We start from the raw sequence: 26,365 nt of genomic DNA on the forward strand, positions 1-26,365 counted from the left end.
TATTTTCCCTTAGATCAGTACCTCCACTGAAATAGTGGTTTTGCCCCTGTCTTTTTTAAAAGAACGGCATGTCACATATCTCAAAACTTTATGGGCATATTTACACAAAACTTTGTGTAAAAGTTTGTCATGGGCTAAGGAAGAACTGATAAAATTGTTATGCTAAACTGATCGAAAGGGGCCATAGCTATCACAAACAGGGGCATAACTTCTGATCAGTTTCATGCAATGCCACAAAACTTTGACAACAAGTTGTTGTCAACAACCTAAGGAATTTTTGAAAGATTTTGAAATATGCAACCAATAAAATCCCCACCCCTCCTTTCAAGCCTCCATCCAAAGCACTCACAAACAACTCACAAACAAATGCTTATAGGAAGTGAAGAATTCTCTGATCTATAATGCACTGAGCCAGGGTAAGCTAATTCATAGTCCAGAAGTAGGCCTAGGGCGCGCACAGTCAGCAGTTGCTTGCCTTTCCATAGTCCAGTTGTACATTTCCCATTTTGTGCATCATTTTCCTTTTTTGCCAGAAGTTACAGATCAAAAAGGACATATTTCCATCAGTTTAACAAACAATTAATTTCAATCGCTAGCTAATCTGTCATTTCGCATTTATGAGGGGAACACACTCTGAGGGGAACAAAGTCTGAGGGAACATAGGGCTAAGGGAACATGGGCATGCTAATGATCACAGAGAAGAACAAGTGCAGCATGATGACTAGAGAGCAAAATATGTCATTACCAGTGTGGAAATCTTTTACAGTATCAGAGGAAGACAACATGATCGCACTGAGGGTCTGATCCCCGACCACCTGACTACCCACCAGATCAACAAACTTCTTGCTGCTGTTAAACAGGTAAGACAAAGCGCTGAAGGACTATCTCCAAGGTGTTAGCATGAGCTGACACAGCAGCAGCAGCTCACATCCAACAATTTGCCTTTAAATGGCCCAAAAACGCACACCAAAAAGTCTCGACTCTGTTGTTAAACCCATTAATAACCTGTAACGCCATGAGTCTACAGTTAGCCCTGTCACTGTGTGTATGGATGGACTCTCAACAACTTATCCCCTATTGTCTCTGCAGGGGGGCGACTTTACTTTTTGTATATAAAACATCCTGACATGTCTGTTTTGACAGATTTCGTTGACAAATTCAATTTAAATTCTTAGGCTAAATGTTTTATAGAAACCACAGTATGTTTTGAAAATATTTTGATTTGATATTTACGAGAAAAAATAAATGAACATATGAAGAGTCAGCACTATTTTTGTGTGTGTTAAGTTAGTTAAGTTAGTCATTTAGATTTGGTTTGGTCAGGGCTTTTGTCATGGCCTTGTTTTTTTATATATTCTGTCATCTTGAGGACTATGATGTGGGTTTTCTGTTTGTGTTTTTCTTGTTTCATGTATTCATACATGTTTCTGTTTCCTGTTTAATTTTGTAGATTCACTCCTTATCCTCGCTCCCCAAAGCTTGCTTTTGTTGGAATTCTCCCACCTGTCTGACTTCTGTATTTGAGTCTAATATAATTTATGCACAGTTTGTGTGACAGTGTGAACCCTGTGCTTGGTGACACTGATATCGGCCTGTAATTCAGCAGAGGTGAGCTCTCTCTCTCTCTCTCCCTCTATGGCCGCTTTTAATTCAGGGGGTCCGGTGTCAACAAAGGACAAAGCTGTGATGAGAAACCCTATCAGGGGCAGGGTTCATCAGAATAATGGGGAGGCACACTCCCTATTCCACAGTCTGTGGGGGTAGAGGCTGGGCCAGGTGCACGGGTCTGCCCTGATAAACAATACTCTGAAGCAGGTCAAAAAGTGCACAAAAAATAAGCAAGGTCATGATCTTATAGAGTGTTATAATTAGTTATGTGTGTCATCTTTTAGGCTGAAAGACCAACCGTTCTCTGGTTCCAGCTTCTCTTGTGAGACCATTAGATTGCTTTTCTCTTATATATATCATTGTACAATTTTTGGACTGTTGAAGACATTGCGGTGTGAAAAAAACTGTAACAGACATTTTCAACTATTTGCTCATAATTACAGACCAATCTATAGATTGAGAAAATAATCAGCAGATTAAAAACTTTTTAAGAACCCTGAAGTTATAAAGTGTAATCCCACATAATGCTCCTATACGTCAGTGCCGCAGACCTGCTTTGGTATGAGTAGTTTGGCACAAAGCTTTAAGATTAGCCTTCAGCGAGTGGAAAAATACCCCAAAATAAGCATGCAAGGCCGTGCAGTATAATGTAACACTTTACTGGAAGGATCTGACGGCACTTTCTGATATAAAAAGAAGGCTTATATGCAGAAGGTGGACGTCAGTAATGAGTCATATTGTGCAAAAGCTACAAACATAAAAACACTTCCTGTTATAGTCTCGGGGCGTTTCTTATCTTGAAGGAGTATGCTGCATCTGCTGAGAGCAGCTGCTTGCGTTTGTGTTTTGTAATGACGCAAATGCTCTCTACTGATATCCTAACTTTGAGAGAGAGAGGATCTTTTGAACTGACACCCTGAGCGTGGAGTCCACTCACAGTATAACTCCTAACAGCTTCAAATGATGACTCAGATGCAGCTCTTTCCAATTTCTCACTGATGTTCAAAGATTTTTAGCTTTCTTGTCTGGAGTGTCTTTTGGCTTAACAATCTGCTGGCAGTACTATTGCTAATTAATGAGTATATCTATGCGAGATGCTTTTTTAAAGTGCTGAAATCAAAGAAAACGCAAGGACCATGATGGGATTGAGCATTAAAGGGATAGTTTGGATTTTTTGAAGTTGGATTGTATGGGGTTCTTATCCATAGTCAGGGTATTACATTCTGTAGATGTCAGTCAGTACACCCTCAGTTTGTAGAAGCGTACTGGTGTCTAACACAGAAACTAAACAATGTACTGCTGTAGAGGGATCAGTTTAGACAGTTTAAGTGTTATACCTGCCGCTTTACATTTTTGTCTTGTAGTCCAGTCTGACGGGGAAGCGGTTGATGGCTTCAGTTCCCCATCTATTATCTCATCAAAGCCACCAGGGATACAGGAGTAGCTGCTGGTCACCAAAGTCACACAATATCACAAACTAACTAACTGATCGAGGCAGTGGTAGACTAGCAGCTCCTGTGTTCAGCCATGTGACCTCACTTTTTCTCAGTGGAGTCTGGCTTTGAAGAGAGCAATATCACGACTTCCTTTTCCCATTGGAAAAACTGTCTGATGGTAAATCTGGTAAAGCGGTGAAAATATTCAAAATATAGCGTTCACTTATAGAAGCTAGCAATCTACTGTTGTGGAGGGGTCAGCAACAAAATCTATATAACTATGTCAGACTCCAGCTTACTTCTCCAAACTGGGGGCGTGCTGGCTAACATCCACTTTATGTAATATACATACTATGGATAAGCGCCATTAAAAAAACCCTAAACTATCCCTTTAAAGAGTTTGGCTGACACACCTTGCAGTGTGCAAAACTCTCCAAGTAAGACGCAACAAAACCGTCTTGGTTTTGGATTCTATAATTTACTAACAATAGCCATTATGCATATCATTGCTGTGACTCATCCTGTACTGTTAGTCATTAAAATCCCCCTTTCACACATGTGCACTCACACACACACACACACACACACACACACACACACACACACACACACACACACAGACTATTATCTGAATTAGATGTCCCTCACGCCCCATAATTATGTTATCTGCATTGTGTTTCCTCTCTAGTCATCTGTTTTTTTCATCAAACCCTCTCAGTTATAAATAGAGCCTGAATAAACCCTGAGCCCAGGTAGCTTTTAGAGAGAGACGATCTGCAGGGTCCTGGATTAAAGTTCCTCATCAAAGAGATTTAGTCATCCCTGCTCTATTGGCGTATCTGCCCTCATGGCAAAGAGGTCCAAATTGTATTCACAGTTTAATCAACAGTAGTACAAAAGTGTCCTATAGGAGCTCAGTTAGGGAGGTCCGAGGGGCTTTGAAACACTCTAATCCCTCCATGCGGGAGGGAAGGGGGGATCAGTCCACTGCTGCGTGAATGTGCCCTTGTAGGGCAGAGCTGAAAGTTGTGGAACTTTCCAGGAAGAGGGGATGACAGGGATAACTCAGGAAGTGTGGAAGACCTCAGATAGGATAGGTGCTAGGTAGATTTGCTCCTCCGACATTTACAAATAGGAACCGGGCACCTCTCTTAGATGGTTCAGTGGTGCAGGCCAAGAACATCGCAAGGGAGAGTATGTTCTCTAATAAATCACTCCTGCTGAGTGCACACAATCACCTAAATAACATTTATTTAATGGCCTGCGGATCAACACTGGGTGTAAGGTTGCTTAGAGACACACAAAACATGACCGAGAAAAAACCCACAAGCCTATCACAGACTGAAAACACATGATATATCAGCAATGAATCTTCCTACCTTGATCAGCAGTGGAAAGGTGACTTTTCTCTCCTTCAATAGCCTTTCCGGCTTATTTTTGGAGCTTATTCTGTTCAAAGAAAATATTGCAATTTAATATGACTGCACAGAGCAATATTGCATAATATTATGCATGGAAACTGCCCTTCTATTATGCCAATATTGGTTCGGGGTTCAAAAGAAATATCTTTTATAAAGCAGCTAATGTTGTCCTTGCTTCTCTTGAACTTGACTTTTCAAAAGCATGATGTTTATATGACCAGAATTTGTGAGCTGTTTTCTCTTACAGACAGTCACAACTGCAAGATGAGGAGTCAATTGGTACAGACTTTTGCATAAACTACACTGACACCTTCTGGGCACATGTTTGGTTTGTCTTTTATTGAACACACTGAGTTCTCCCTGTTTGTGGAAGTGTCAGGTGAGTTTCCAATGCCAAACAAGTCTGCCCCCGCGAAGATAAATAACTTTTTTGAATTGTGAGCTATGTGTCGAAAAAAAATAACACCTTTAACATTTAACTAATAGAAATATTAGACTGCATGAATTGGATGAACTCTTTTAACTACTAGGCGAAATGAAAATCCTGCAAACTACAAAGAATGATGCAAAGATATTTGGTGGTGAAACTATGCAAAATGTAAATTATTTTCTCTAAACTTACAGGATAAAATCGCACTCACCTTTTCTCTGATGATTTGTTCGGCAGGCTCATGGTGAAATAACTCAACACGGTGGCAGTGATGATGAAGCGGTCACGCGCGACATGCCTAATTTTTAGTTTAAAGTCTGCGACCCGGTGTTAACTCACAGCTGACAGCCTGTGTGTGCTGCGGAGCGTTACGTCTACCGGCTTATCCAAAACACAATGGCTGTTATACTCGCCACACTAAGTACTCACTGACAATTTCATTCCCCTCTTTTTCTCTGACGCAGCTTTTAGGCAGGTGCTTGCGCGCGCGTGTATTAGAGAGGGTAGAGGAAGAGAGCGCGTGACAAAAGGGACAGGTCAGGCAGTCAGACACCCACTGGGCTATACATTTTCCACATACTATAGGCCACTGTAATGCTAGTAGCAGTGCCTCAGCAAGCCGTTTTCTGACTGTACAAAGATTAATGTTACATCAAGAAAGCAAACTTCTAGACGACTCCTAGTTGCTCAAAAGGATGCTCTCAATAAAAGTTATTATATAAATTCGAACAAAAATCTTTGTTGCTCAATATAATCCCTATACTGTATCAGGAGATAAAGTAAGAGACAGAAAAAGAAGGAAATGGGACGGAAAGGGCTTGTAAAATCTCTGTTTCCACCGAATACATCTAATGGCATATGGTATAGGCTATAAGTTGTAGGCTATACCAATAAGTCTTAATTTTTGTTTTCTTTAATTGTGAAGTTTACTTAAAATCTAGTTATATGTACTTATATGACAGTGTTGCAACTTAAAAATGACAAGTTTAATTAAATCAATCTTTCCAAGTTTTAGCAATACCAGTAAATCACATTTACTGTGCTATATAAATATATGTATTCTGCTGATTGCAAACTAGTCATATTTGTATATTCTTGAACATGTTAACCAGACAGAACTCGCATGTCTTCTAACTTCATCATTAGTGAAATCATCTTTTTGATGATCAAGTTACGACAGCCTGTGGTTTACAGAAGTCGCTAACACACAATGTAATTTCAACTGTCATTTTTAAGCTGCAACAACTTCACAAAAATAAACAAATATAGCTAAATTTAAGTAAATGTAACAATTAGATTTAATGTAAACATAAATTAAGAATAATATTTATTTTACTTTCCTTTTTCAAGGCAATTGGTGTCAAAGATTATTTTATGTAAGATTAACTAGTCAGATTTTACAGTATAAAAGGGCAAAGTAACAAAATTCTGTGTTCATTCTGCCTGCTTCTGATTTGTGGCTAAAAAGCTGTTGATTGGCTGGTAAAGCACTCAGTCAAAAATAATAATGGATACAGTGTGCATCATTTATGAGGGATTTGTCTTTGTATTGTGAAATAAAACTCTGCTTTATCCCTTAATGTCCAAACAGAGCTCTCCTAATGACTGGGGGGATAACTGATACTGTGTCCTGCGAGTTTTCATGTAACAAACCTGCTGCATGTATGTTGTCTTATTAAAGTCCAGGCGTAACAGTCTTGAAAGAAACAATCCAATAACAGCAAATATTTCCTCGCAGCCTTCGTTTATTTAGAGATCTTTTTTTACAGCAGATATTTTGACTTGTCACCGTAGGAAAAGTGCAGGTGTTGCTACTGTAATTGCATTAAGTGTTAAACTACTGTAGTTTAAAATCTCACCTCTGTATAATAAAAACCAGCAGGGGGACAGAGGTTTCTGCAGAGTTTGGATCCCTGAAGAGACAAAGAGTGTACAGAGAAACACCCGTTCCTCTCTCTATCTGTTTGGCTGATTAGCACCAGGTTTTGAGTGCACTTAAAGTACCCGTGTGGAGGATTTAGGGAGGTCGGTTGGCAGAAATGGAATATAATATTTATATTCATCTTTCAAGACATTGTTGTGTTTTTGTTGGTTTACAATGAGCCCTCTATAGGGCTGTGGCTAGATGGTATCTCTAGATTTGCGAAACTCACTTAACTGCTTCAAAATTTTCTCGTCTAGCTGTTTAATGGTGGGAACACCGTGGTTATGATCTGGTTAGGTTAAGGCACAAAAAGCACATGGTTAGAGAAAGATATTGTTTTGGATTATATGGTCACATGCAATATAAGATCTCTTGGGAGTTTTCCTTAATCTGGGACTACCAAAACCTCAACAGAGCACGCTTTGTTGCACCGCCATGTTTATTCTTTGCAATTAATGGTGAAATGAAACTATTTTTCATTTGCTGGGGATATCTTGATCCTAGTCTATAGGCCTTATTTGGAAGCTACAACAAATCGAAACTAAACATTGTATTCATCACATATTTGTTTCACTCCAATACTAAAGAATAATGACAAAATAGGATCAGAGAGAACATTTTACTTAACGCAAATGGAAGTCTGTGGCTGCAATGGCATTAGTATCTTTTCAACAAATTGTGTCATGTTATTTCATGAACTTAGTCATCAATCACTTGCAGAAAACAGAAAAACATAACAAAACTCAGACAGACTTCAACACTGGTTTATGTAGAATAAACAAGGCAACATTACAGCACCAGTCAGATAGCAACATTCAGACACCACATGGTTCTGCACACACAGAATGGTTACAGCTTGTTGTTTTACACCTGCAGCTTATTATGTGACCAGCTTATTCTCCTGTTATTATAGGCAGCATGAAACTGAGCACCATGTGAACTGATATCAGAGAACCTAAGTTTGAAAAGTTGACTGAAGCAAGTCAAATTTGAAAATAACACACAAGATCTTTTGACCAGTTTTAAATATCTGTTCTGTGCAAAAGCCCTTTTTATTATTATGTTTGCACTATAACAGACTTGTTTTTTTGAAATTATGCAGTATGATTATTGGAAATAAAAAATATGAAATATGAAATATTTAAACAACTGCACCAGTAGATATTTGTCATATGACTTGTTTCATTAAATTTGTTTTAGGAAATGAATAACAGATATACATAGAGTTAACTTTAAAGGGATAATCCACCCTAAATCAGTCTTTTCAATATCAGAATTTTAAATTTTGAAACACTGTGAAAGGTCTCCACCTTTAAAGGTGGAGTATCTATTTAAATCACTCTTAAAGTAACCTCTTGAGTAAATGATTTTATCGCATTTTACTTTTGCTTTGTATGCCAGTGAAGTCACATCTGTTGGCTGGGACAAAGCTGTTCCAAATCCTTTAAAGCTGTTTGAGTATGAAACCACATTTGGAATGGATTCAAAGATGCAGCTGGAAGTTTTGCTATTTTGTCTGTAAAACTTTCCAGATTTCAAGATCAGGAAATTTGAGCACAGTCCTTCTGAGGAGGAGAGACACAGAATGAGTAACACGGCCACATGGTCTTGATTTTTTCTGCTGACCGGCCTTAAGGTTAGAGAGAGTGTGTGCGAATAAGAATGAGTTGAAGGGAGGCGAGGGTTGTTAAGAGATGAAAAAAGCTTTGGTGCACACCCTGCTCTCCTCTCGTCTACTTCATCATCAACACCCTCTCCTCCATTATTTCACAGACACCAGACAGAGAGACAAAAAAGCACTTATATCTTTGGCTGTGTGCACCAGAGTTGTCTCTCAAAGGACTTTGTGGCTGAATATGGGGCTTTGCGAAGAGGAGGTAGCAGCTGTAGGTCTGGTAAAAAAAAAAAAAAAAAAAGGGGTCAGATCTGATCCTGGTTCAGGTGTGATGAGAGCAGATCCAACAGGACCGGGCTGATGTCTGAGGTTGTGTTATGGTCGTAGCTGAGGCTGAGGTCAGGTTGATCTGAAAGCAGATAAAACAGAAAACATAAACATGGTCTAAAGGCAGATAACGGTGCAGCTCTTTGGCTTTTAACATGATGACTCAAAAATGGTTGAAAACATACTTCATCCCAGGTGCTTGTGATGATGTTTTTCGTAGCCCACTGCATTGTTCGAACTGGTACCTGTCAGTGAAAGAGCCATCATCATCTCAGGCAGGTTGGCGTTATTTCTGATTCAGTAATTATAAATGTTTTCAGGTTGCCCGCATTACCTCACTTACCTAAGTAGTCCTTGTAGTCTTTGAAATATTTGTGCCTCAGACCACGTCCATCTGTCGATAAAAATAAAAGATTGACACCTGATCTCGTATCACACACACTGCACTTTGAATTCGTGCTCGTAAAGTAAAAACTTTATGTTGTTTTGATTAAATTATTCACTTAACATTCCTGCCAACAGCTTCAGCCACAGTTCATAAATTGAGGCAATCTACAGAGTTGCCAGGTCATTCCAATATGTATAATTTCAGATATATTTAATAGGAGAAACTTGGAACCTAACAGCATGTAATCTGCCAAGATACATCAAGCCAGACTCAAAGACATCTGCTGGCACAGCCCAGCATCCTGTGCCTTTTTCCTAGTACTTTATAAGAGCACAAACTTTGAACAGACGCTTCTTTACATCACTACTTTACTTTACTCAGGAGATTAGTTGTAAAAACTGAAATTAATCACATGTCTAATCTATTTCAGTTATCAGAAGTACCATACCGGAGTTGCCACGTTGCTTGATGCACTGTCCCCTGTTAGGGATGCCAGCGGCAGGTTTCCCTGGGTTGATGATGTGGCACTCGTAGCCTGTAGGACAGTGAAGAGGCTCGTCTCCATCCTCAGTTGTGCTGCAGGCCTCAGCTAGTGGGCAGAAAATATACTGTGCATCAGAAGAAATCACTAACATGAAATACACACCAGGGTCATTTTGTGGTTAGTAAGTTTTTTGGTTGTTTTGCTAACTTGTCCTCCCTCAACCTTCCGTTCTGCGTTTACCTTTCCCACCCACAATGCCAGAAAGCAAACTGTGCAAACTCCAGGAAAGCTACATGAACTTTTTATACCAACTAAATATTAGCAGAGTGGTAGTTTTTCCCAGTTAAGAGGAACACAAGAATAATGCTCAGTTTTAGTGCAACCTGTGGATGCATTTTATTTGAGTCTACTGAGACTATTGACAGTGGAAAATTTGGGGTTTTTTTTGCCTTTTCTTATACAGATATTACAATCTTTTCCCCCCTATGTGTTTTGATATTTAAGGAATCTGATGTACTGAAATCATCTCATAGTTTAACTACTGCAAGAAGTTAAACAACACCAAAAATGACAGAAAAGCAAATCACCAGAAAACACACAACAAAGTGTTAAGACTAAGATGAAATGACGGCAGGGTCATCAGTAGCTCTGTCTGTGAGGAATGTGGGAACTGGAGGATTGCCTGTTCAAGTCCCTATATGAACCACCTAACTGCGAGCTGGCAACTTTAGAGGTGACAGTTTACCCCCAGGGGCACTTGCTATGGTGCCCTTGAGCAGGGCACCAATCCCCCAAACTGCTCCAGGGGTACCTGGCTGACCTTACCCCACCCCGCTTTGCAGTAATTGCATGTGTGTTTTAATTAATGATATGCAAGTCACAATTGAACTGCCAACTCTCTTGTGTAGATTGACAAATAAAAAATTTGAATTAAATAAAAAGTTAAATAAAACCCAAACATGCTGAGTGAAATTGTATGTTCTCACTTTGTTCCCACTAAGATGCAGTGCGGTCATTCAGGATTTCAGTTACGTGAGAGGTTTTTAAAAGCCAAGCGAGTAGACCATCTGGAGTTACATGTGTTCCTATGACCTCAGTGACTGGTCAGCTGTGTGTACTCACCCTGCAGAACCTCCTCAGGGCCGTCTAACAGCCAGCCGTTGCCCCCCAACCACCGAGGCTTGGGCTGCACCAGCCAGTCCAACACTGCTCAGAACACATACAGAACCACAGACATTAACATACTAATTAACAATATTTTGTGGAAAGAAATCAAAATAGTCAGATTTTTAGTTTCAGAACCAAGTAGGACAGTGTTTGCAACCATCTGAGTGTTGATGCTGCTGACCTGGTGGAGGCTGGACAGATTCCAGGCAGGCATAGATGCATCCATTGTAGCAGCAGCGTTTATGGCGCTCACACTCGGAGTCTGAGCGGCAGCCTGGCACCTCACAGGCTCTCTCTGGTAGCATCTGGGGTGGCGGTGGACACCGGTCATTCTTCTGGTGCTGTGTGGACTGGGGGTGGTTGGGGTACTCGTAGTCCTGAGGGACAAATGTCCAATAAATTAATCAGAACTATGTGGTTTTTTCTGTTAGATGCTACAATATTTATTTTAGCATAAATTTTATCTATAAATTTTATCCAGCCTGGCTAAAAGCGTTATTGTATACATAGTAAGGACTGTACTTCCTAACTCGGTGATGTAATGTAGGTACACAATGTAAGTACAGGTCATCTGGAAGGCAGCTACATACAAGGATTGTGTTTTGTTAAACTTCATGAATGTTTTTGTGAATGCCACTGCTTGAGAATTTAAACTTCTTTGGTTCCAAACTTAAAAAAAAGAATTCTCTTCACTGGACATTCACACAGTGTGGTTGTAAAGATTGCTCATGGATTTTATATTTTTTAACCACCAGAGGGCAGCAATGATTAGCATTTTTCAGCACAGCAGAGTTGCAAAGACACTCCAGGTTTGGCTTCAGTATGCATGCCTGCTTGCTAACGTCTTGACCTGGATTGGGAAGGTGATTCAGTGTGGGAACAAACACTTCCCTGATGATTGTAAGAGGGAGAAAGTAGGCCACGGGACCCTGAGCCAAGCTAAGACACACTTCACACACTTTGACTCCTTTGGCAACATTAAGTGTATACCTATGTGCACATCTGCACACAAACAGCAACACTGTTCCGATGTTGCTGTGAAGATCTGCTCTTGCCTTGCAAAGGCAAACAAAATGAGATCTGTATCGCAGCAATCTCTGCGATATCATAGTTTTCACCAAGCCTTATTGATTCCTGCTCTTTGTTTTGGACATGTCCAGGGCAGAATTTGTGGGTTTATGCTCTTTCACACTGCTGGTATCAAATATCAAATTTTTTTTATGCCACAGCATAAACAGCTATTCATTTTTCTGGGTTATGTACACATGGAGAATATTACAACAAATCCCAAGAAACACAGCTGCCTTTGACTAAACATTAACTCTTGTTCTTTCTCATAGACTATATTTGCTTTTGCATGACAAGCTACAGTGTGATCAAGTTTCCAGTTCATACCACGCTATGTTGCTCCCTGGCTGGTCTACTATCACTTTAACAGCAAACACAAGAACATAGCATGAGCAACGTAAGGATATTTTGTATTATAGGCCATTGGTTGGGTGCTAGGTGGTTATCTTTGAGTTTCTACTGCACAGGAAGTTATGCGGTTGGTTGGTTATCTAATCCTTTGTTAGAAAGTCATTATGGCTGTGCCTCAAAATTTATTTCTGCAGAGTTGTTTGTCAGAAGAACACATGCTGTGTCAATAAGAAAACAACCATAGAGTTTCAGTTTTTCTGAATTTATATCTTTTCAGTTGTGTGGGTGGTTTTGAGACTTTCCAGTCTCAGCCATTCATTTGGGAGGATGTCCCAGAGAGACAGAGAAAGACAGAGAGGGAGCGGGAGAGAGGGAGATGGGTGTTTTTCTCCTCACTAGATTAGTAATTAGATAATCAGCTTGTGGGTTGCACACGGTCATTAAAACTGTGCTGTTTATTTGGCAGGCTTACTGAACGCTCTTACAAACCAACCGGAAAAACGAAAGCAAATGTTTGGCGCTGATGGTGGTATCACACACACTGTATGTGTGTTCACTTTAAACACACATTAATTCGTTCTGGCAGCTTAGAGCTTAGTGGGTGGATGGTTTTTTGGGAGGTGGGATGGGGGATTCACACCATGGAAGGAACAATGTGTGGCGCTTACAATCAGAGCTTGTAAAAGTTACTTCAAGGTCCTGCAGATTACTGTACATAGTGCAAGTTCTGATTGTACATCATTTGTAGGGATGGATTTCAAATTTCAAAACTTTTGGGGTACTGACTGGAATGTTACTGCCCTCATCAGCATTGTTTCGAGATGCAGCAGCCACATGATTACAGCGAAAAAGCTCTGACAAACTGACTATGACAACTAGCTAGTAAGCATTACTGAGCATTCAGCAGCTAAAGAGTCAGATATTTTTGTCAGAAGTTGGTGGAGCACAAAATAGAGCTAAAATGAGAGTAAAGATATATCCTACAATCATCAGCTGGCCAGAAACACAAAGTCAGCCATGTCTGGCTTCAGCACTTTCAAACGCATTGTTCATCTCTATGACGACTATATCTGTACTTTGTTTGCAGAGTGAAGGAAACAAACATGCCTTTGGCTTCACATACTCAGACAGGGTTTACTTTGAATTTCCTCTCTGTTGTTTGGGATGATATAACGTGGAAAATCTCTCTGCTGCCAAATAAAAGGAACAACTGGAATATCAGAGGCTCTGTGTGTGTGTATGTATGTGTGTGTGTGTGTGTGTGTGCAGTAACTTTAGCACTGCATGATGATCTGCTGCATTGTTAGTCCAGTAAATAGGTTACTTTTTACTAACAAGTTCACTATATCAACTTTAAGAGATGATTATATGTCATTATAATGACTACTATGACTATGTTTCACTTCCTCATAATGTAAAAGAAGTGAACTTCAATTTTTTTTAACAAGATTTATGCAACAAATTAATTTTTAAGATTGAGATTTAATTTTGATGCAGATATTTATGCATGTGAATGGGAAATTAAAAATTTGGAAGATGTGTATTTCTATTGTGATTCAGTACAGTCCTTTTGGGGTGATATGCAGGGCTGGCAAGGGGCCAGGGAGATTGTGTTGTCACCCTTTACAATAAAGACACTCAAAATTGGCATTTGTGTTGAAGACAAGGATGTGGACTTTGCTCTCAGTATTGTCTTATTATTGGGGCAGTTTTTTTTATTGACCTTAAGACTAAACCCAGTCTGAACTATTGGGAAAATTAAACTGTTCAGAGGGATACAAACTTGTTAAAGACAAAGTTCTCAAGTTGTTTTCATTAGCTTACTTAAATATGTTTAAATTGAATTGGGACAGTTCTGTTCTACTTTTGTATGTTTTCTTTTTGTTTTGTTTCTTTGTTTTTGTTTCGTTTAATCTGTTTGCTCAAGTTAATGCAGATGTTAATGAATGACAGACACTTAAAATGTGCCTTGTTTGTTTGTGTTCATAAAGCTGAATAAAGATTTTTTTTAAGTCCCACCCGCTGAACACGGAAGTGACGTAATTCAAACCAAAACCATACCTGCAATGTTGCGTGACGCAGGTAGATAGACAATAGACTGAGGCTACAGACGCTTATTTGTTCACGTTGATCCACCAGCGGTTGCGTTTGCTTTCACAGTGAAACTTTTACCTTCCGTGAGCCGTGTTGTTGTGCACTTTTCATGTGATTTACAGTTTAACAGAGAGGCCCAGTAGACTGGTTACAGTGGGACAGAGAGGCCCCAGTGGACTGGTTACAGCAGGACGGAGGGCCCAGTGGACTGGTTACAGCAGGACGGAGGGCCCAGTGGACTGGTTACAGCGGGACGGAGGGCCCAGTGGACTGGTCACAGCGGGACAGAGAGGCCCAATGGACTTCACAGCGGGACAGAGAGCCCGGTGGACTGGTTATATTAACGTTACGTTTTGAGAAGACATCGCGTGCACAAAAGTCACAGGGACGTTCATACAGGTGAGTACAACTCCAGATGATCTCATCGACACCACTGCGTTGCCAGGCAACATTGCGTGTGTATGCTAATGTGTAAACTGTGCAGTGTTTCCTTTGCTGATATGTGTTTGTGGTTGCAGCCACAAGGTCCGTGCTTTCCACTTTAGAGGTTATTTTGTTCTGCTGTTGATTCTATGAGAAGTGTCACGTTATTTTTAATTTGTGTATCTTAATAATGCTTTTTGCACCCGCCGCCGGTGTTCACTTTTTATTTGTTGTTGGTCATTTTTGTCTTGAGTTTTGTCTCCTTGCTGGTTATGTCTAGTCAGGCTAAATTGAGTATTAATCAGTTGTGTATAGGTGCTGCAAAGTGCTGTCCCTACAAAAAAAAAGAAATTAATGTTGGTTAAGACATAAGGTCCCATGTTACTTTTGTTGTTGCAGCCTATTACATTTACCCACTACTACATTTGAAATGCAATGCAGTAACGACAGAGTACATTTTAACTGACCTACTTTTTACTCTGACTTAAATCATTTTTTACACAAGTACTTTCAATAGTAGTTGAGTAAGTTTATTTAAAGTAACTGAAGTAATATATAAAAATAAATTGACTCCCTTAACATTTTCCCTGGCCTTCATTCTGCTTTCGATTGTTTCAGCACATCAATATTGTTGAATGTAACACATCAGAAAAAGACACAGAATGACATACTCATCTAATTGCAATGCGAAAGAAGTCTATTGCCTAACTGCAGCAAGTTTTCCTGCATCTTAAACGCCTGCATGTATGTTCTAAGTTTGGAAGAAAAATCCAATTCAGGTAATTCCCAAAACCATATGGATGTATGTGTAAATTTGGTGGAATTAACATTTTCATATTCATTAGTGCTATTGAAAAATGAAATGTAATCACTTGAGCCTCCCACACACTCAGACTCTTCATTTGTGACTCTGAGGAGGTGAGTGGAGCCACAGTGCTTCACAGTGTCTCCTGGTATAATTAGATCTATGAATGAGGACTGCAAAATCAGCTGTGATTGGATAATGACATAATGACTACTGCCCTTACTCCCCTTGTCTCATTTCCGATCTGCTCTGAAAGCCTCCTACAAACGTCTCCTAACAGGTCAAGTGTGCCCTTCCTGTTTATCTTACTTCATGTGTAAAGTGTGAGTTTGCCTATACACGTGAATACTGCACACTGCAGAGGCCATTCATTCTTTAACCGTGTTTGCTCTACTGATCCCTGCGCCTTTAGACTTTTTCTTTTTTACTGTACTTTTGCCTGCATGTCATTGAACTCATACTAAGTGCATCACTCTCAGGGCTCCTCCTGTGTCTTCTTTGGCTGCCTTTGTGTCTTTGTATGCCAGAAATGCCGCCATGCTCTACATCCTGAGCTCTATCACACAATCCTGTGCACATCTCTCTGATGTTCCACAATGTTTATTTACACTCCTGTCTGCTGTCCTGCTCTCCTGTAGAGACGCTGCCAGCGGGCATGTGTGGGATGTTCACGTCTGTCTGTGGCCATGTTACCCCCCTTGTTGTCTGAAACTCTCTCGGTATCTCTGTTTTTGTCTTTCTTCTTGATCTCTTTGGTGTGGAAAAGCAGTGGCATGATGGTAGCTGTAACGATTGATCTCACACTTCTCTTGTTCAGTCTGTCTTTGCGTGTTTGTCTTTTTAGTGCTCTTGCTCTGTGGTTTACAGGGAATTTGTTGTGGAAAGCCACTGTCTGGTTCCATAACTGTGCTGAGATCAGACCATTCATGGGTCCACGCAGAGATCTCAGACAGATACTGAGATTTTTTGCTTCCTTTGCACTAGGACACACACACACACACACACACACACACACACACACACACACACACAAACACACACACAACCTCATATGCACATACAGTACTTCAAGGTCAAGATTGAGCAAACATATGCAAAAAGCTGTGCTCTCTTCAAGAAGTGTCAACTCAAGTGTGCCAGATCTCCCATGTCTACTAAATGAAGTAGCCAACAGCACACATCTGGTTAGCTTTTGGATTGTCAGGACTCATTTCCTGTCTCTATACCAGCAGTTTGACATTAAGATAGACAGACGTGCAGATAGACGGAGACACAGCAGGCAAAACTGTGAGGCAAACAGACAGACTGCAAATCAGTTGGAGATGAGAGTTTCAGTGAGTGATGGGAAGACATGCTGACAGACAAACAGGTAGATGGACAGCTGGGAAATGCTGCCCTTGAACTGTGAACATACTGGCAGAGAGTTGATGTGTAACCTTGAAGTCCAGATGAACAGACTGAACCCGTATGAGGCGTGGTTTACATCACAGGATGGAGGTAAACCAAATGTGAATGCTGCTAATTAGTGTTGGGGAAACAGTCTGAAATGGTGTCTGCTACCTGTCAGTCACCGTCTGAGGCAGCAGGGATGGCCAGGATGAGGTCATTTTAGTTCAGGGGCCCAATATAGAAATGTGGGACATTTACTTTAGGATATTTCTCTTTTTACAATAAAAATGCTTGATTTTCGTGACTGTGGGAAGTCAGAGATGTCTTCTACTGAAATCAGTCAGCATCAGGAACAATATATTTAATTTGTATTTCTAACAGCCCCAAAAATCAAAGAATTAATACATTTCCTCACAATTTAGTGTTTTTAACTTTTTAATTTAAAGGGGACATTGGCCATTTGATTCAGTACTTCTTCTGAATATAATCCAATTAATGGAATTTCTGTAATGTTATATGTATTTTGTAACACTTTTTGTAACACATTTTTTCAATTCTGAAAACCGGATGTAGACACACGTTTATCCTTCCATCACTACTATCTCTATTAACACATCCACAATATTTTCCTGCCAGCTTGATCTGGGCCCTTTGAAAGCATTTTTCAGCGCAGTGCATATTGAAGTTAGTATATACACTAAAATTTTGGGGTTAGCTGATTTGACTACACAAATAGGAGTGACTGCTGGCTTGACCATGGTTCAAACTGCTGCGTTACTGACTGAAAAACTTGGCACCTTGCTAACACAACAGCAGATATGATTAGCATGAGTGATATGAAGATTGTCAGTGACAGAATTATATTAGAGTTTTACTGAGATGTTTAACAGAAGAGTTCAGGATGTTAATCAACCTTTCCAGCAATGCATTTCACTAACTAGTTTGAAACTAACTGTGATCACACCACGTGATTCTGCTCCATCATCTTAGCTGTGATGCCATGCTGAGTCTTGCAGCGACAGGATGGCCCTCAATTCCCATCATGCCTGTCTAGTGCTGGACTAATGTTTTGTAGTGAGTAGTTTGAGTTTTCTGTCATATGCTCCAGAATGCAAATATGACTTTTTATTATTGTTTGTAATGTGGCTGTTCAGAGCATGGTGGTTTATGTTGACTATTGTCATTTTGTTGTGCTGGTTTATAGTTTCAACCATCAGTGAGGTGGCTGTTACATTTCTTCAGATCAGTGGTATTTTCCACCATTAAGTTAGAGTGCCAATGTCTGAAGGAACAAATTAAAAGAATAGTAATTGTATAGAATAATATGCCTCACTGAAAGTCCTACAAAACACAAATATGCTAATGCACTAGTTTAGTTCATGACTAAGCCAAATTACTGCCCATCAAAGATTAAAGCAGCTGGGCCTTGTCATTAATGACTTCTTTGACATTTTACACTTTGTATAATCACTTAAAGAGCCGAATTGGACCCTTTGGTGGGTCGATTCAGGCTTGTGAGCCATATATTTGACACCTCTGCTCTAAACTCGTCTGCTGTATTACTCCTCTGTTCTCTGTTTATAGTGCAGCTGCATAGAGCTGCATCTGTACTTTGGTATGCAGAGTTATGGATACAAACATGTCTGAGGTCTCGAATACTCAGACTCAGATTTGATATGAATTCTTTCTCTCTGTTGTTGGCAATAATGAATAAATGTCCGACACCAGATGCTCCAGTTGAAAAAAGTGAAGCAGCTGTCAATGTGGAAATAAGTTTTTGTTTTTTGGATTGTGTGTGTATGTACACTACTGAGCAGAGATCTGCTCCAGTCCAGCAATGTGCTTCTGACCAGTAGGCTCACATCATCTGACTGGGATTAGTCCTGCTTACAGCTGCACACACCAGTTCAGGGAACTACCGGTAAACTGGACGACTGACTCACTACAATAACTCCTATTGTTACAGGAAGTTGTACTCCCAAAATGTGCATAACAGAATATTTACAAACATTATCCCAAAATGTAGATTTCATTCCTCTGCATTTCTGCAGCTGTCATGAACATGCAGCTCTCTTTGTCTACTTAGAAACAATGTGAAATAGCCTGGACACAGCTGATCTATTTTTGAATTTTATGTGAAATGCATTCTGGTAATTTTAAGGTTAACTTTTAATTCTAGTTTGTGGATGTCTTCTACATAACATTTTATTTCTCACCTAAGACTGACGTATGAATCAAATCACGTTTATTGTCATTTACCATACATGTCCGTGCAAGGCAGAATGAGAGAGAAGCCTTTTACACTGCTTCAAGGTGGGAATGTCACACTCTTATGCCTCCTCGCTGTTCTGTATTAAAGGTACGATCATGGAATGGGGGCACAGAGTTGTCTCGCTTTTGAGCTGCCACAGGGGGTAGTAAGAGCACCGAAACTGTGTCGGGACCATATGCAGGATAAGTGTGACATTTTGAAGATGTGTTATGTGTGCGAGGCACTGCAGGAGGTTTAAAAAGGAGCAGTAGCAGTTGACAGCTAATTCAAAGAAGGAGAACAGTGGCTGTTAATATCCCCAGACTTGGAAAACAATGAGATTAGAGAGCTTCTTGCCACCCAAGCAGAGGAATAGATCAGCCGATCAGCTAAGTAACCCAAAAGCCAGCTGGGCTATACTACTCTTGAGTTCCCCCCCCCCCTTTTTTTCCTGTGTGTTACTTTTATTCTTCCTCAGTTAAGTTCATGACCTAAACTTCTTGATTTACTCTTTATTTTATAGCACTATAGGGGTCATTACTGTAAACTTATGTTATCTGCATGAAATATAACTTCCGTGAACACTACACATTTCCATCAGTAAGTGTAAGGATCTGTTTTGTTTTAAGTTGTGGCCCCAGGCCAAGTCAAACACCCAGGCAGCCCTGGAACAGGAAGTACACGTGTTTTTGAGCATCTGCAGGGCCCCTGTCTTAATACCAGGTGCTGTCAGAATGGTCCTCCTCATCACATCAAATAAATGAAACTGTAAAGATTTATGGTGGTAGCCTCCGACACTGTGCATGCTTACTGACATGCCCAGGCAGGTGTCTGAGCCAGACTGTGTTATGGCTGCGTGAGACTAAATAATCTGGGCTGTATACTTGTGTGTGCGTGTGGTGTGTGAACTCTGCTTCCCACGCCATTCCACCTGTTTTTCTAGCAACCCATCAAACGTGTTTATTGTAAGTTACCCTCTCACGCCTATATCTTTCCTCTAACCCTATAACATGCCATGTATTATTAAACAGGCAGTCCTGCTGTTAAACACAGAGGAAATTAGGAAAGTGCTACTGGTAACCTTTGAACCTTGTGGCAAGGGGAGGTCTAGATAAGAGAGGCTGGACGTGGCTCTGATCCCCAACACCATCTGACCGAGAGGTCAAACAGGCAAATTTCTGGTAAGAGCTTTACATAGAAGTCAAATAAAGGAAGTTAAGGCCAAGCCTGCAGAGACAGGAAGACACAGAGGCAAAGAAAACATAATTGAAAACACATTTAATAAAAAAGGTACAGTGCACCTTAAATTAAAAATACATATTTTATCTCTTACATATAGTGCTATTTATCAGTCTAGACTGTTTTGGTGTGAGTTGCTGAGAGTTGTAGGTATTGGCCGTAGAGTTGTCTGCCTTCTCTCCAATAGAATGGAACTAGATAGCACTCTGCTTTTGTTGCTCAAAGCACCGAAAATACATTTGAAAAAACAGCAATGTCTCTTTTCAGAAATCATGACCTGGTTGCTCAAGATAATCAACAGACCTTGTTTTGAGCAGTTTCCTGTGGGGACTATTTCCTTTCTACCAAACCACACCTGCATCACCTCGCAGAAGGAAATGTGCATCTACTCATGGATGAGAGGCTCTTGACAGCATGAGATGAAAACATTAATGGTTTCTTCCTCAGCTGAGCTGTAATGTTTGTTAGCTCAATGACACTTAGGTGCACACTTACTTTAGCGTGGTAATATGTTTGGTGTGTGCAGTTTGGTTAAAAAAAAAAAAGGGATTAAAAAATAGTTTCTACATGAAACTGTTCAAAATAAGGTCGGTAATTTGATAATGTCGATAATTTTGAGTAATGGGGTCATGCTATCTGGAGAGAGACATTGCTGTTGAGTTTTTATTCATTTATTTTTTAAATGTGCTTTGAAAATTACAAGCTGAATGCCATCTTGTTGCATTATATTCAAGAGAAGACAGACATCACTATGGCCTATATCTCCAACGCTCTGCAACTCAAAACAAAACAAAAAAATCAAGATAGATAAATAGCACTACAGGTTAAAGTAAAACTATGTTTTTTGAATTTGGGGTGAATTGTCTGATTAACTGAACAGTGTAGATATCAGTATGCTTTTAAAAACTGGCTGCTTATATTTTGGTAATTCATTTCCAATCTCCAATAATACATGAAATTAGACATTTGGGTTATCTTAGTGTGTACTTATTAAAAAAAGGTGGTGAAACCTAGTGTGTTCAGATGAATGCAAGTCAGGTACTGAGCGCACACTATTGCATAGTGCCTACATGAAATACTCAGTGACTATAATTTGTCTTTCTGCACAGCCGTGGTGTTATGAATAAGACTGAGGGGTGTATGTGTGTGTGTGTGTGTGTGTGTGTGTGTGTGTGTGTGTGTGTGTGGGGAGGTGATTAAAAAAATGAAAGATTGAAAGATGCAGAGATGAAAAGGTTCAGAGAGAAAGAGACAAACTCCATCTGCACAGCCGTCTCAGCATGTTCCAATTACAGCAGCTTTGAAGCAGCGTCCAGCAAGACGGTGCTTTTGGCCCATCCTGAGAGCAGGAGGAGACGAGAGAAAGAGGTTTGAAAGAGGGAAAACGGGGGGTGGTGTGCTGGGAGAGAGGCACATGGGGAAGGAGAAAGCAGGGCAGAGAGAGGGCGAAGCGATTCATATGAGAGAGCTGGAAGAGAGATAAAGGCAGAGAATGAGAGAGAGAAAAGGGCCAATGAGGGCATAAACCAGTTAGAAAGTGAGAACAGTAAAGCACGAGAGGGAAAAACAGAGAGAAGGCAGCACGCTACAGTGAGCCCTTGTTAGAGATGATCAATCAGCTACACTGAACTGAGTTAACAAGCAGGGGCCCTGTCTGCAAGTTCAGTTCCTGCCCTGATAATCCACTACAAACACACACATACGCACAACACACAGACAAAAGTTTTACATCCTGTGTGCCCTTCAATTACTCATATAGAAACTTGAAAAGCAGTGACTTATTCCAACCTGTTGCACACTTCATTTTCTGCTCCTCATCAGAAACTGAAAAAACTTTCCTGTCCATTTAGATTTTTCATGCTTCAAAATCAAAGCTCTTCTGCTCCTGAACTGTTTCTTTTCCAAAAGGTAGAAGAAATTCTCAGTTCCCCTACTCAGACCAATATCACAATGTAGTAATGCTCCATTGCAAGTTTAAGTCCTTTGTGCAAAATGTACAAATAGTACAGAAGGATTATCAGTATAAATATACTAAAAAGTATCAAAAGTGCTTAGCAGAACATACTTTTCAAATTGCTGCATTACTTTTTGGGACGCATTAATATGCGATTAGTGTTTTTATGTTGTAGTTGGTTAAAATGGAGCTAATTTTGAATACTTTGAATACTTTTGAATACTTGGTGGTCTGGTCTATATCGGTGCATCATACTAAAAAAGATGACCATAAATTAAGATTGCAAAATCTTAATCTCCAAACCAATTAATAATCATAGCTGTCAAATACTACATGCTGTATAATAAAAGTATGTTTTCCTATCCCTTGAAGGTCCAATGTGTAGGAGCAGTTATTGCCAAAAGTTGTATATAATATTCATGTTTCAATGTTTCATTAGTATAAAAAAAAAGATTTGTGAAAAGAAAGAAAAACAAAATAAGAATTATGTTTTCATAAATTTAGAAAACACAACAACTTGACTTTATATTTATGTACAGTGGGTCCTTTCCCACAGAGTCCACCATGTTATTGTAAGTCTACATTAGCCCAGAACAGACAAATGAAACACTGGCTCGAGAAAGGGCCATCCGCATTTTTGTGTTTTTGCATTGTCCATTTATTGTATTTTTCGTATTTTACGTGTCAGAGACTATAGATCTCCTACACACTAGGCATGTGAGAAAAGTTTTAGGTCTGCAGCAACACTGCTAGGTATTGCTTCACTGGACCTTTAACCAAAATTGAGGAAAAAAAAAGCATAAAGTGGATGAACTTGAATAAATTGCAAAATTTTTCAAAATCAGCCTTAATTAGACATATCTGTATAGTAAATATAAAGCAAAAGCCAGCAGCTGTTTAGTTTAGCACAAAACTGGATATTGGCTGAAAGAGCTTGTTTAATCCACAAAAAACAAAACAGAATGAACAATTTTGGATATCACTGCTCCTGGCCAAAAAACGGTCTGGCATAAGACCCTTTGTAAAATTGCAACATGTTTTTTTTTTTTTTTAAAAAGACAAACAAACTTGATATTTAGTTAATAAGTGAGCTTTAGTGCAGCAGGTCGGCGGTAGAGCCAAGCTAGCTGTTGCCAGTATTTATGCCAAGTTTTGCTAGTCAGCTGTTGGCTGTAGCCTTAGCAGCAGACACGAGAGTGGTACTGATCTTCACTTTTTACTCCTGGCAAGAAATCCTAGTTTTTTTCTTATTGTTGAACTCTTTCTTTAAGTAAAGCACCTGGTTAAATGTACTTAGCTAATTTACAACACTGTTATTTTACTGCTCAATTGAGGCTCTCATACCAGGTCAACTTGACCACCTCTCACCTCAGCCACAAAACTGCTCACGCTGTGTGAAACCAGCTCTCTGCAACACAGCCAGTATTGTGCTGTAACTCTGTGAGCTCTCACCTACTTCCACTTTAAAGGATATTTTGAAAACAGAGAGGCAGAGAAGAAAGCCACATATGCATACATGCACACATACAAAAGTTAGGGGTGAGGTTAGCAGCCCCACCTTATGGTTGAGTCCTCTTTTCCTGATTCTCCTGGCATCACTTCCTGTGGACAGGACCAACAGGGACAGCAGCAACAGCAGCACAGAGCCCGGCATGGTCTGTGTCCTGCACCCCAACTCCGAACTCTTTCTGCGTCTCCCTCCCTTCTCCTCCCTTCCTGTCTCAGAGGTATTCCTTCTTCCTCTCCTTATTCCAAACTTTGTCCTTTACGCGTTCGTGGTGCCTTTCCAGCTGAAGCAATAACTCCCTGGTGCTCATGTGCAGCCAGAGATTACACAAGCCCTCTCCCTCCAAAGAGACCTGCCTTTATATCTGCCTGAGGAAAAGTGCAGGGCAGAATGACGGAGTAGAGGGAAAGAAGGGGAAAGTACAGAGGGGATGAATAGAGGCAGTGTAGGGAAGAAACGGAAGAAGGAGAATAGTTAGGGGAGCAGGGGAAGGGAGAAACAGCAGCTGTCTGTGCATCAGTTGTTGAGAGCCGAAACTGTCTGCTGGCACAGCGTGCGCACATGTCTCTGGGAGAGAGGAGGGAGATGGGAGGGGGGGCATTAGATAGGGCAGTGTGTGTGAGACCTCCCCCTTGCCCCTTGTTGCATCTCGCAGCACATCTGGTGATCTTTATGTGAGTTTGACAGAGTTGTGTCAAAGTGCGGTCGGGTCATATTTTATATTCTGTGGCTTTGCTTCACATGTTTTGCTTGCATGCGGTATTGTAGGAGGGGAAATAAATGGCTTTGCTAAGTGTGGGGTTTGGAAATACTTGCTGACTGCTAGCTTACAGTTCAAGCATGAAATGTAACTATTAACTGTCCAACATCCGTGTTTACATTCCTGATTTTTCATAGGGATAGGATATGCAGTATTTATATGAGTGTGAGAGAGCATACTTGAACATATTTGAATGTCTGTGTGTGCGTTTTCATGTGTGTGCGTTTTCATGTGTGTGTGCTCCTGTGTCTGTATGATATGTTCAGAGAGGATGAAGTGTGATTTCAGTGGCATTGACCCATAAAAAAATGAAAGCACGTGGTGTGTTTCAGGGAATGGGGGCCTCTCTGTCTTCCTTTTTCACAACTTCCCAAGTTGCGCCCTCTCAAACTAGGACATCTCACCCCCACCCCACCCCCCACCTTACCACTAGACCTTTCTCCCTTCCTGTCCCTCCCCTCACTCCATTCTCAGTGTCTTACGCTGAAAGGGAGAAAGAATGCTAAGCCTGCACAAATCTCAGTCATTATTAGTTTTACAGAAGCAGGGCTCATGTCACTGGGAGGCCCCGGCTTCACTTACACAAAAGACAGAGTAAAGAGTTAGAGTGAGAGAAAAACGAGAGAACAGAAAAGGGGGGAGATTTAGAGATAGAGGAAGAGCCTGCATGAATGAATATGTGAGAAGGACAGAAAGATGAGCCTGTCTATGACTGGAGATCTGGTAGTAACATTATCACGGTGCAGAGATACATTTAAGTTAATGGTAAATGCACAGCATTAAGATGAAGACAAAGTGCTTTACAACTCAGGCACCATTCACCAATTCACCCATTCATACACTGGTGGCTACTGGTGCCACCTGCTAATTAAAGAATGTAGATGGCAGGGGCCATGGATTTGAACCACCAACCTTCCCATCAGTAGAAGACCACTCTTCCTCCGGAGCCACAACTGCGACGTTAACGGTTCTGCTATTGGTGTTGGAGAAATGAAGAAATTATTTTTCTTGTGTCTTTAGGCTACATAAATGGAATTTTTTACAGTTTTAATCTCACCAACTCTGTTTTTTATTTGCAACAAGATTAAGACATTTGTCTATGATGCATTGGGAGCCTGGGAGCTTGCTGCATCTGTGAGGGCGAGGTCAACTTTGACACTCTGTCTCACACACAAACCACAGCCCTGCTCTCGAGGAAATGCACCTAAGTCTGATTATACTTCTCAAGAGTTGATGCCAAAACTGCCTGTAGCCACAAGTGCAACAACTCTTTTACACTCAAGGGCAAAAATTTGAGTGATCTTACAAAACATTTAGCGGGAGTGCATCACATACAGGCTGAGAAATGCACCGTTTACTGCCACCCAGCTCTAGGTTCATCACCTGTTACACTACCTACCTCAGGTATGTTAGAGTCTACAATAGTGGTTTGTTCAAAACAATGCTGTTGCTGAATGTTACTTTATATACTGGTCTTACATTCATAGAAATTGAAGCAATTTAAATTTTGTTCTTAATTTTCTTTTCTCCTTTTTTTGCCCTTAACCCCCCCCAAAAGAACCAATAAGAGTAGTAATACTGTTAAAATCTTAACGATACCAATCCCTACCCTCCACTAACCCCACGTATGTGCTCTGTGTTATATTATCTTGTCATCACAATTCTGTTAAACTGTACCACACCCTGAATTATCTGCAGTACTTCCACAGTTAACGGGGGGGAAG

The 26,365-nt window shown here is 40.4% G+C and overlaps 2 protein-coding genes across 4 annotated transcripts in view; both read right to left on the reverse strand.

Moving 5' to 3' along the window:
• dyrk4 (dual-specificity tyrosine-(Y)-phosphorylation regulated kinase 4) overlaps positions 1–5,260 on the reverse strand; it is a 32,278-nt gene extending 27,018 nt beyond the window's left edge. The window contains exons 1-2 of one of the 2 annotated variants that reach the window (XM_088080111.1): positions 5,107–5,260; positions 4,424–4,493 (exon numbers count right to left, since the gene is read on the reverse strand). In XM_088080111.1, coding sequence (XP_087936237.1) covers positions 4,424–4,493; positions 5,107–5,138 — 102 coding nt within the window. In that variant the 5' untranslated portion in view covers positions 5,139–5,260. The remainder of the gene's footprint in view (positions 1–4,423; positions 4,494–5,106) is intronic. The other variant, XM_088080110.1, reaches the window with a different exon arrangement.
• A 2,307-nt stretch (positions 5,261–7,567) lies between these two features.
• On the reverse strand, positions 7,568–24,433 carry wfdc1 (WAP four-disulfide core domain 1). Of its 2 annotated transcripts, none has more exons than XR_015776996.1 (7): positions 23,933–24,433; positions 10,982–11,177; positions 10,756–10,839; positions 9,598–9,738; positions 9,096–9,155; positions 8,947–9,006; positions 7,568–8,843 (listed from the first exon to the last, which is right to left on the reverse strand). XR_015776996.1 is itself a non-coding variant. In XM_042496433.2 (7 exons), the coding sequence occupies exons 1-6, from the start codon at positions 24,026–24,028 to the stop codon at positions 8,948–8,950; spliced, it is 627 nt and encodes a 208-aa protein (XP_042352367.1). In that variant the 5' UTR covers positions 24,029–24,432; the 3' UTR covers positions 7,568–8,843; position 8,947. The 2 variants fall into 2 exon arrangements, 1 of the variants encoding a protein (XP_042352367.1); XM_042496433.2 differs by having other exon boundaries at positions 9,105–9,155; positions 23,933–24,432.
• Positions 24,434–26,365: the final 1,932 nt, after the last annotated feature.

Source organism: Plectropomus leopardus, chromosome 7 (genome assembly GCF_026936395.1).
Source record: "Plectropomus leopardus strain MGB_pleo_1.0 chromosome 7, ASM2693639v1, whole genome shotgun sequence".
NCBI classification, from domain to species: domain Eukaryota; kingdom Metazoa; phylum Chordata; class Actinopteri; order Perciformes; family Serranidae; genus Plectropomus; species Plectropomus leopardus.